We start from the raw sequence: 12,215 nt of genomic DNA, 5'->3' as shown, positions 1-12,215 counted from the left end.
CAGGTAGGAGCACACCTTAGGCTGTAACTAGAGGCAGTCAGAAAAACAAGGTTATTTTACTAAGCAGGTTTCAGCTAAAGGCTGGGCATCACTCGACTGCATAATTACCACAATTCTTCATTGCTTTCAAATTGCACGTTGTAAACCAGCATTGTCTGGTCCAGCAGCACTGTGGGAAGGGCATGATAATGGAACATACCTGAAAATGGTGGCCTTTCCCTTTATGTGGTTCTGGCTGTATCACCATGCATCACTCAGCTCTGCCTTAAACCTTACAGGTTGATTGCTTCTCCTGCTTGGCATCTACAGCAGTATCCCCAGAACTTTCCACTCATTTATCCTCAACTGTGAGTCAGGTGGTGCTGAAGCTGTGGATGGCAGAAGTTTCAGTCATTGGAAACCCCATGGTACATTTTGCCCTGAGCCTAATCCCGTGCCATGGAGCAGAGTCATTATGAAAGTGATGGCAATGAGATCTGTTGTCATAAAACCGAGACCCCCACATAGGAGCTTTGTAATTAAGGAATAAACAGAGGCAATGAGTCATTGCATGTGGTGCTGTGGGAGCTCTAGGAAAGCGTGTTTTCTGAAACTCAGGGAAATAACACACGACCTTTGACATGACTTTGTTTTTTTGTTTTATTGTTAGCAGATGTCACTGCAATCAAGGGAAGCAGGATACCATATGGCCACTGTTTTAAGAGAGTCATTTAATTAAGTCCATGCCTTTGATACCCTATACTTGGAGCCTTCTGGAATGTCAGTCAGCTACAAAGTAGTCTTCAAATATCTCAGATGCTCGAAGGTTTGGCCAGTAGCAGGGCTGAAAGTGTATCCCAGGCACACATAGAGGACGCTGACACAGGCTGTCATGCAGAATGCCACAGACAACATGGCCTTTGCCAGCATCACCACAACCACCAACAGTGGTCGCACACATGCACGGATTGCTCAATCCCATCCATCCTCTCTGGCTCATCAGGATTGAAGCCTGCTAATGAGAACACACATGCTTTCGCTGCCATTCACAGATCCCTCAGATGTCAGCACAGCTCCTGAGCCCACCTAATGTCCATGCCTGAGCCTGGCCCCCCTACCACACACAGGACTCTTCCTACCCATCAGCTCACCCAGGCTGCTGCTATTAGCGAAACAGACACACACACTCACACATCTCACAGGTACCCTACACCCACTGACCCCTGAAGAATCAGCACAGACTCTCAGTCTACTTGACACTCAAGCACAGACCCCATGACCCTTACCCAGTCCCCAGCTCAGACCTCGAGTCTCCTCCAGCTAGTCCAGTTCAAAGTTTGGTGACAAATATAAGCATGTATGGACACGGGATTAAATTCACTATGGTAATATTAACACACTCAGGCTTTTCCAGTTGCTGTCAAGTTGTTTTCTCATACACAAGGTCTTTCCAGTTGATGACAGCTAAACCCCTAGGACCTGGGACCCACAGTCCCTTCTCCAGCTGCTGGTGCTTGGACCTTGCAGCTCTGACACACAGCATGATGAGGTGGTTCAGGAAAGGATTTAACACGAATATAGGATAGATGTAGTGGTCAGGGACAGGGCTCAGCCCAGCCTGTAATTGGGGAAAAAAAAGCCACAAAAGGGTATGCTGCTTTTCCCATGCTGTTTTTCATTAACGGCAGGGGGACAAGGAGAAGAAGGATGTGACTGTTTCTGGCCAATCCTTCATTATTTTCTATCACTTCTAATATGTCACCATGGTTTTATGTGAAAGAAGGCAGAACTACCTTCCAGTAGCATCATATGTTGCTACCCACAGCACCTCATCCCATCTTGAGCAAAATGGTCCTTTGAGGTCCTTTGTCTTGACTGAGGATTTGAACACAAGTTGAAAACAACTTCCTTTCTGCCAAAGTTACCTCCTTGCTGTTCTTCACTTTTTCAGGGTTGTGTTAAGGCTTTACATATCATGTATCCTAAACCTAACAACCATGTGACATTTAATAGCATCATAGGAATCTGGATTCCACTACTATATAAGACCAAAGAGATGGATTGAATAATGGAATGAACCAACTTTTTCAGGTTTTCATTATCCTCATAGGTTGTATATGGAAGTTACAGAATCATTAAAATTCCACACATATCTATTGCTTTCTCTGCAGGCCATTCAAAGAAAAAAAATGGTCTTGAGAAACTTCAAAAATCCTTTGGGTGTTTTTCCTTACCCACGTATATCACCCTTAAATGCTTACTTGCTTTCTTTCCAGTTCCAAGGTACAGGTTAGAAGACTGTAGGTCCCTGGTTTCTCTTCAGTCTGCTTTTTGAAACATTTTCTTCTTCAAGTCCTTGGGATGTTGCCCAATGCCTCTGACTTCTGAAATATAACCACTGCTTTATATGAACACTTACCCTCAAGTTAGTAGGGGCTGGCCTCATTTAAGATCCTGCACCTTCAGAAAGAGGAGCCCTTGGTTCTCCCTGCAGTCCCCATCCCTCATTAGAACATTAAACCATATCAATAAACATTAAACATTCAATACATAAAACATATTAAACTTCCCCATCTTTAAGAAGACACAATTTGGCCAGTATCTTAGAACAAGAAATTCAGTCCTATTCAGATGCCTGATACAAGACTCATGGTGGTAAAGTTCTATTCTATAGGATATAGCTCCTATATAGCAGAACAAAATCATTATTATATTTTTCTGCATGGAAATACAGGTTACAATCCAGCCTTTGTGGATTTGAATTTCTACAATGCAGATGTCTACATGTAAGGAAGGTTTCCAAGCTCTCATTACAGCCCATGGAGAGCCAGTCAGGACACAGTTTAGAGTCCACTGACTCATCCCAAAAATACCACGTGCACTCAGTGGGCTGAATCACTCTCTTGACTCTGCTCACTGTACCGATTGTAACAGGCAGACACCTTCTCTATACTAGTGCTAAGTCACCCCCCTAAATTTAAGGTGACATGTCACCACTGAGCAGTGAAAACCCTAGACTTTTTGCTGCATTTCTTAGGGAAACTGCAGAATTCATTTAAAAAAAAATTCTGGAAGTTATAGAAGAAACAAAGGCTGAGGGTTACTTACCAGCACAGGTAACGTTGTCTTCAGCAGCCTTGCAGAGAAGGAAAGGTAAATTGTTTGTCATAAAAACTAGGCTCAAGAGGTGTCTTGTCTGAAATGCACCTACCATCCACAAATGCACACCAGGTTCTCTTCCAGAGGATGCTGATGGGCATTTGAAAGAAGTTTCCTTCCACGTATGGACAGTGCATGTACAAAGTTTCAAGCAGCTCTGTCATTTAGTGGGGAACAAACATACACACCTACTGAGTTATCCAGGCCTGCACTATCTGTCACTGATTCCTGCCTTGGAAAGAATACATACGTTATTTCAGTACTGAAGCAACTTCTCCTCTCAGAGGGCTTGTCCCAGCAGAAGGAACATGCTTCAAGATGCAGACACAGAACCGCAGCTCAGGTTTTTTTGAATTCCCAAGGACCATTTTTCTGTGATACTCCAAAGCTTGTCAAAGGTGACAAGGCAGCCCTGTAGGACTCCTGTCTGCCTGCGGGAGCTGTTCAGCATAAACTGTCACAGGTGAGATTGATGTGGGAGCACTGCGGAAGGAAAGAGAAGAAAATCATAAAAGCACAAATTTATTTGAATATATCCTTTTGGAAACCTGGATTACTTGATTACAGGGAGAGGGCACACAGATGACTTTCAGGATCTGAGTGTTTTGCTTCTGCAGATAAGTGATTGACCTACTCCAGGGAATTTAGGACTAAAAAAGGAGCCTCATGACCACAAGAAGGTGCAAAATTACCCAGCACAAAGCGCAGGTTTTGTGCATGTCAGAACAACCTTTCTCCTGCTCAAATCACATGGAGGTCAGTGAAAATTACACCCCTTTTCTGGCAGTAAAGCTCCATCTGGACGTATTTTTGTATGAATTTTCCTCTGCTCTGTGTTGTTGTTGGGTTTTTTTGGCTAGAGCTTGAACTCTTTATGACATGGGTGGCCCAGTTATGTGACTGGGCAATAGCCAGCACAACAGCCAGTCCGGTCTGCACTGTGCTGATAGAAATACAATATCGTAAATTCTAAACCATAATATATTTGTTGCATTCGAGAAACAGTTTCAGAATGCCAATGCCAATACTATTAATTTCCCATTACAATGAGTAGAAAACCATATCAGAGACCTGTGACAGTATTTTTCTGTTAACAGTTTTCAGTCTTCACTACAAGCTGCCGATATCCAACTCTTCTAAGCAACCAAAAATTCTGAAGTTCAAACACTGAGTATTTGCCAACTTCAAAATTCAAGACCACCTTGATCAAATCTAAAAGATTCTTTCCCAAGCTCCATCACACATCTTTGCATTCCCTGTTTTAAGTAACAAGCCATCAGGAAGACATCCTTCATAAGGATCAACCCCTTCATTATGACAAATTGTGTCATTGGCCATTCATGGCTGCTAGAGAGAAATACAGTCAACTTTGGCTAGTACAAGCAATAAGGTGGAAGCAGGTCTTCAAATACAGGGAGATCAGGGATCTGCACCCCAGCATGGCAATAGGAAGGAGTTTGCATGACTGCTCATTACCTTCACCACAAAAGAGGTATCTCCACACCAGTGACTATCAGTGGGGAGTATGAGTCAGTGGGAGAGTCAGACTTTGATTATCTCCAAACAAAACAAAACTCTGAATTAATTTCTTCAATCAAAGAATTGAAAGGAATTGAAATTTTCTGCCAGGCATGCTGTCAAACTGACAAAGTGACTCAGCAAGCAAAATAATTGGTCTGTAATGTGATTATATTTGGGGATTCAGGTTGGGGTTTAGACGTGCTGTTAAAGGCTGAACTGAAATAACAGATTTAACACGAAGTTGTCAGGCCTGAAGTTTTAAAAGGTCCTGCTGTCACTAAACAAGCAGGAACTTGGTGCAAAAAATAATTGGCTGCTGTGTAACCACACTAGGTCTTCGTTAGTAAATATCCTTAATAAGCTGATCCAGATGTGGAGCACGCTCCCTAAGAAGGTGAGTAATCGTGTTTAGATAATTTGCAAGACCTGTTCTCTTTCATAATGCTCTTCTCTGAGAAGAGGAAGATGATCAATAACCACAAATCCAGTCTCCAATAAGCCGGCCCTGTCCCTAAGACTCCCACCTATTAAGGAAAGGGAACAGGACAAGGTCTCCAACGATACCCCAGGAACAGGCAGTGCCAGTCTACTTCACTAAGTGGAATTCACATATAGAGATGCAAACCATTGTACCAAGCACAAACATTCTTAGTGGCATCCTCAAATTAGAAAATTTACTGCAGGCAATATGCCCCCTGGAATTGGTGACAAAAATACCCCTTTCCTAATCCTGTGCTCCTGACAAAGTAACTGAACTGTCAAGCAAAAGAGGTGCACAAATTCCCTAAAAACCATGGGCCATGGGGGACTCAGTAATGTGCACTCCACTGTTCCAAAACAGTCATCCCACTCATGCCATTCCCAAACAGTGTTCCTCAGCCTATTCTGAAAGCCTCCAGATCCTGGAGCTGTGGAGCCCAGAGAGTCCAGGCTTTCCAGCACTGCTGTTTTGTTAGGTAGGGACTCACTGACCTTTTAAAGGTTAATTATTTAAGACAGCAGAATCATATTACTGTTCTCATCTACCTGTATTCCTGTTTGATTTGTACAGAAATGTTCCAACGAAGACAACTGCAGTTTAACTACAAGACTGAACTTGTTTTTCATTAGTGGAGAGGAAGACAACAAAATTATCACAGACCGCAGCTCACACCAACATTTGATTTGGAAGCTAAAAATAAAAAGACTTCGCAGTCATAAATCATTTAAAACAGTGTTCATCGACAAGGAGCACTTCAAAGTGGATGTGATCAGCTAAAGTGAATGGGATCTCAGTGGTGGTCATGGAGCTGGGATCCCAGAGGACCTTCTGGGCACTCTCGGCAACCCAAAGCCCAAGCACTGGGTTGGGGCAGGGGATGTGCCCAGGTCTGAAGACAAATTCACTTGGTTCAAAGCAAAGGCAGTTTTGCAGCTGTCAGAGGGAGCTGTGTTGGTCAAAGCCTTCAGATATAAGAAATTAATGTTTGCAAAGAGCTGTGAAGATGAAAGTCCTGAGGATTAAGATTTCCTTGGAGGGCTTCGCTCTTTTTCAGTTTTAACCAAAAGCCTTAAAAGGTTTTGCATTCAGTAGGAAATGTAAAATGCCATTTATCCACAGTCTTCCAGACAGCCACATAGAGAGACAAGAACAATTCACACAGATGTGAGGTGAATTCTGTATCATCTGTTTCTGGGTTGCTCTAAAAGGAAAATAACCCAAACGCTTCCCACAAGAGACTGCACACCAGGAAAAGTGGAGAGCCGGTTCAAAGAAATCTCTCAAGAAGCATGTGCTGTTTGTAAAAGAGAACAGCCAAATTCTCTACTCTCTGCTTTCACAAGTGTAGTAACTTATTTACGGCTTTTAAAATCCTGAATCTATGATGTAATTACAGATAACATTCCCCCACCCCGAGTTCTCAGGAACTGCCAGCAGTATATAGCTTTAAATTCAACCAACCTGACTGGAAATCATTGCAAGTATTCACTGTGCATAATTTCAACCAAGTCTCCCAAAACTGCTGCTGCTTGCGGTGGTCCTCTCACTGTTTGCCAAGAGCAAGGGGCAGAGAAAGTAGGTAACTTGCTCCAAGACCAGCATGGGCCAAGCTAGGACCTAACCTCAAGCATTCCAGATCTGCTTTACATGGGCAGCTGTTTAGCACTCACTCTAAATGCAACTGGCTAAAAATATTAAATAGGGGAATACCACACTAATTTTCAACACACAATAAGCAAAGAACTGTTAAGAACGTCGGCCACAAAAATTAGTTCAGTAAGTTGTTTCAATAAAGCTGAGCTATTTCACTGAAATACATTGATTTTGACCAAGTTTTCTTTGCTGGCTGACTAAGCTCAGTGCTCTGATCCCTTCCAATTAAAAACGAAAACCCAAGCAAAAGAAACCTCTGATTTCTGATTGTAAAATCACCATTCAACACAAAGGTACCTCTCAACATTTGAAAGATTCCTTGCATCCACATGGAACAAAGACAAATACAATATAGGGATAGCCATGTTGATGGCTAAACCTCCATCAAGCACTTCCCTCAGCCAAATTTAGACTGCTTTTACATACTCAAATTAATAATAGTAGGTATTGGTCTCTAACCAACACAGTCACTAGACCCTAGTGAATTATTCAGTTAACCTATCAGGTCATCTACTGTAGCATAAGAGGAATCACTACCTAAAGCTCCATTTACTCTATTGACTAGGCCAACACAGAATATTATGTGAATGTTATGCACCAGAGCCATTTCAGGCCACCGGCTGCACACAGACCACACGTACAAAGGCACATACAGCCTGAGCACTGGGGAACGAATGATTTACATCTACCCACGCATCAAGAGCTCAGACTGTGTTTTCTCTAACGTAACCAACATACTCATTCCGTGCTGCATGATGTGCCTCTGAGCTCTCCGTGTACAGCGCTTAGGTCACACCCAAGAGGCAGGACACCAAGGAAGGTGATGATGTTTGTAGTTGAAGATATCCTGCAACCACAAAGTACTTTTAAATTATAGCTTTAGTACTTCACAGACACTTTATCATAAGTCTCAGAACAACCAGAGGTAGCAGGGACATTGTGCAGGACTGCTCACCAAGCAGGACACAGTGTTCAAAACTACAAATTCATCAGCTTCTACAATGACAGACAACTCTTTTCCAAAGATTTCCCTTGGGCAGTCCTGGGATTGTATTATTGGCTTTGCAATCTGGGACACAAGAAAAGCTTAAATGTTCTTTTAGAACCAACTTCTCGGTAAAGGGGTGTAGCAGCATGACTTTCCTGAAGGAAGCATATTACCCTTCCTTCGCACTTCTAACAACATAAACAAATGCAACATCTAAAAAACTAATGTTATCACACAGCTACATCAATATGCACTTGAGAATTGCGACGTCAGCAAGCTTGGATGTTCCTTCATACTGGATTAGACCGTCTTGATTTGTGAGGGTTAAAAATGGCACTTTTAGCTAGGCTACTAACAATCTTGCTTCCAAACAGCAGTATCTTTTCATCCAGCAATCCAGAAAGAGAAAACACAACTCAACAATAAAAATACAGATGTAGAAGATAGGAAATGCTGAAGAAATTTCAGCTGAAGACAGAACCCTTTAAGGGACCCAACAAAATATTTCTTCTTTCATAGATTGCAAGAGATTTGTGATCTCTTGCCATTAGAGTTTCTGTTTATTTTAACTTATTTTCCAATCAAAACTTGTATGAAATTTAAACCAAGTTACTTTAACTCAATATGTAAAATCCTACTAAATCACATTTGATTACGACTCCGGGAATAATGCATTGTTTAGATTCATGACCAATCTGAGAATAACCAGCCGAAATAAACCTAAGATTGAATGTTGCTATTTTCATTTTATAGCAAAGGAACAAAAATCCACATTGTTCTCTGCCAGGTATTTTAACAAGTACAAAGCAACAATCCAACATTGTTACACCAAAACTGCACTAAATGCAGCACCTCAGAGTCTTATGTCAAAGGAAAACACAAAAGAAGAGAAAAGCAGGTGGAGTTATGTACAAAGGGTAAGAGCTTTAAACTAGAAGAGGGTAGATTTAGATTAGATATTAGGAAGTTCTTTACTGTGAGGGTGGTGAGACACTGGCACAAGTTGCCCAGAGAAGCTGTGGCTGCCCCATCCCTGGCAGTGTTCAAGGCTAGGCTGGACAGGTCTTTGAGTAACCTGGCCTAGTGGGAGGTGTCCCTGCCTGTGGCAGCAGGGCTGGAACTGGTTGGGCTCTAAGGTCCCTTCCAACCCAAACCATTCTATGACTCTACTATAAATGAGAGCTACCTGTCTGAAGAACACCAGCAACTAGCAGAACGTCTTACTTTACGAATATAATAAAGATACGGTGGCAGCTTTTGCACTTACTTAATTTTTTAGCTAATGTAGTGGTGTTTCCTTTAATTTAAGCAAAAATAACAACTTCAAAATGTGGGTCCTTAATATGAAAACAACTGCCTCATGCTTCAGGCAGTTTTTTACAGCAATCACATGAGCCTTGGGAATATGAGATTGAACAGTACAGCCTGAGAAAAAGCAAACAAGAAAGTGAACATCTCACAGGAGCCTGTTTAGCTCATTTTCCCCAAGAAAAACCCAGGCTGGGAATCTTCAAGTTATCAGGGCCTGAGGCAGATGACCCACTTGACTATAGCATCCATCCTGGTTCTCTCTAGAGAACTTGATGGCAAACATAATTGACTAAAATGCTCTGGAGTCTAAGTTCCTACTCAGACCTCACCCAGGCCTTGATGGACCAGCAGTAATGGTGCTACGCTGGTGCAGTAGCACACCCTCCCTGAAACCGGTGCCAGACTCAGCAGCTACTATTTCATGTCCTATTTGCTCTGTAGTTTCCCCAGTAGCCTAAGGAAGATCAAAACTTACTGGAGAACAGTAGAACTGGCCCTTTTATCCACGGCTTGTTGGTAAAAAATAGTATAAATCAGATATTAAATCACTGATATTATCATGATAGCTTATTTTTGAGTTATTTCTCTTGCACTGACACAAGTTTACAAAGCATCTTACAAAAGATGCTACAGAAAACAATTCACAGCATGGTAGATTTCTATCTCTACCAGACTTATTTGCCAAAAATGGAGAGAAAAAAAGAAGAAAAAAGAAAGTACTGTCTCTTCAGGAAAGTTGTAAAAGGGACTAGAAATGAACACTTATTGAACCACGTAATATTTAGTGTTCCACTTCTTAATCTGAGCAGTTTGCAGTAGTTAACAGCTGTACAGAGCAATGGTTCATCAGGATGCACATTGAGACACACAATTTCTTAACTTCTCCTATGCTACAGGCCTGCCACTTGCCATCTGGAGGCTCTCCCTGTAGCACTGCAGTGCTCTGTTCTCAAGTCTGCACCCTTTCCCTTATGCACTGGGAGGACACTGTGGCAATGTTTTCATCTGTGTCCTTCTGTCCTTGTCCTTTTCTCCCAGCTCTGCACCTGCAAAGCCTGAAGCTGCTATGCCTGGTTTCCCACGGAAGTGATTAACACTGATGCAAGAAATCATCCTTCTTACCCTCATGCTTCTCTACCCCCATTTGCTAACTTTTAGACAGAAGAAAAAGAAAAGCCTAGTGAATAACACGGTAGACAGTAGTCCCTTAACAATGGACAGGCATTTCCCAGTGATATCCATGCAGAAAGCTTAACAATCAATTAACAGGCAACTCTTGCCTTTGATGAAAGACTGCTCCAATCAGTGCTAAGAGCATCACAAACAGGAACAGTCAGCAGAGAGTTTGAGCAGGTCCTGATGAAAACAATATAGTTATTGGAAAAGTATTATGGTGGACCACCTGCCACACTGGAGGGGAAGCCTGGGGGAGAAGAGTCACCTGGGGAAATCCCTGGGATTATTTTCTTTGCAGGACATCGGAGAGTTTTCCATTAATGTTCTTCCACTCTCTTTTTTTTATTTTTTATTGTCATCAAAAATAAATGTTACCATTAAAGCTGTCATTTGCCACAATTAGGGACTGTCTTATCATCCTCTGAGCAACAGACAAGCTTGAAAAATACTACTTCATATTGAAAGTACAAAATACTGCATTCATTCTTGTCCAGGGGGCAGCAGCAGGTATATCAACCGCATCCTATGTGAATGTATTACTCCAATGACCTCAACTTAAAGAATACAAGGACTCAAAATCAAAAAAAGTGTTTCTGTTCAGCTTCATTCTGCAACAATGTATTTGTATGAATCAAAATATTTGTAAAATATACACCATTTTCTACAAAAGGACATTGATAATTGAGCACTGGCTCTATGCTGAATACAATATAGAAAAGAAAAACGTCGCCTCAAAGATTGTAAAACTCCAAAACCAGAATCTTCCTTCTGGCCACATGGATTTTATTCTTTTGGCTCAGCTAAAAACTGAAAAACTAAAACCACTGTACAATTCTGGTTTGTCAGGCTTGCAGGTTCATGAGACCCACAGTGTCCAGTGTCCAAATCAGGAACAGGTAATCAGCAGTTAAACAATATCCTGTTTTAAAATATATTAGCAATACATAACTGGTGTTATTCTTAACATATGTTAACATATGTTATTCTTAACATATAATTCGTAACATTTATGGCTTATATACAGTCCTTGACTGCAGGGATGCATTCATTCTTTCTTCTTGGTAAAGTCATATGGTTTCCACCACTGTGCAAACTGCAACACCTTCTTGCTCTGATCCTCAAAGTTCTGTCTGACTCCTTTTCTCCAGAGCCGTGGCTCCAAGTCCAACATGCCACCAATAATTTCCTTCACAAGTAGAAGAAAGAGAATGATAAATACAAAATTAGCATATTACTTAATGCTATTTTACCATTGAGTAAAGAAATATGAGTTTTCAAAATGTGAGATTATTTTTCATTGTTTTCTTCATGTGCTGGTTATTATAAATCGAAATTCTGAAAAAAATACCTATTAAAATATTAGGACTGTAGTTGTTAGACAGTTGTCTCAGCAAAACTCTTGTAAGTAGAGCAGAGCAATGCACTGAATAAATATCCTAACATTGCAAGACTGCTAATGTATTAGTACAGTTGTAAGAAAAGTTCAGAAAAAAGCTGCCCACTTTGCTCTTAACTCTTGAAGTTATATTTCCCCCCAATTACTCTTCATGTTTTTGCAATATTAATTCTGTCAATAAATTACTGCTGTGACATAATAAAGGAAGAATTTATTGCAACTCTTCTTGTATATACTATACTCTCTATACCACGTGGAGTAATTTAACCACACAAATATTTTACTAGGAGCTGTCCATGAGTCTATATGTGTAGGCACCCTAATTCAGACAAGCAGGAACCAGCTCATGAGAACACTATGGCCACAAAAACTCTTAAACAGATGCGAGTATTTTCTATTTATCAGATTACTCCTTTAGTCATCAATGAGCAAAGTTATAACGACTTAACAAGAAAAGCCAGCTAATGAACTAGGATAAGATATGTCAAAGTGACTGTTCTGGCAGCATCTGCTTTAACTAAAGTTAACAAAACAGAGTATAATTGGTAAAT

The 12,215-nt window shown here is 41.2% G+C and overlaps 1 protein-coding gene across 4 annotated transcripts in view; it reads right to left on the bottom strand.

Moving 5' to 3' along the window:
* Positions 1-10,848: 10,848 nt before the first annotated feature.
* CWF19L2 (CWF19 like cell cycle control factor 2) overlaps positions 10,849-12,215 on the bottom strand; it is a 75,575-nt gene continuing 74,208 nt past the window's right edge. For all 4 annotated transcript variants that reach the window (XM_057399733.1, XM_057399735.1, XM_057399734.1 and 1 more), the window contains one exon: positions 10,849-11,454. In XM_057399733.1, the coding sequence (XP_057255716.1) occupies positions 11,314-11,454 (141 nt within the window). In that variant the 3' untranslated portion in view covers positions 10,849-11,313. The remainder of the gene's footprint in view (positions 11,455-12,215) is intronic.

This window comes from Pezoporus wallicus, unplaced genomic scaffold (assembly GCF_028554395.1).
Source record: "Pezoporus wallicus isolate ANWC-B61680 ecotype Strahan unplaced genomic scaffold, APGP_CSIRO_Pwel_v1 scaffold_6446, whole genome shotgun sequence".
Taxonomy (NCBI): Eukaryota; Metazoa; Chordata; class Aves; order Psittaciformes; family Psittacidae; genus Pezoporus; species Pezoporus wallicus.
Note: the sequence above shows the minus strand (reverse complement) of the source record. Positions and strands in the feature narration are given on the sequence as shown.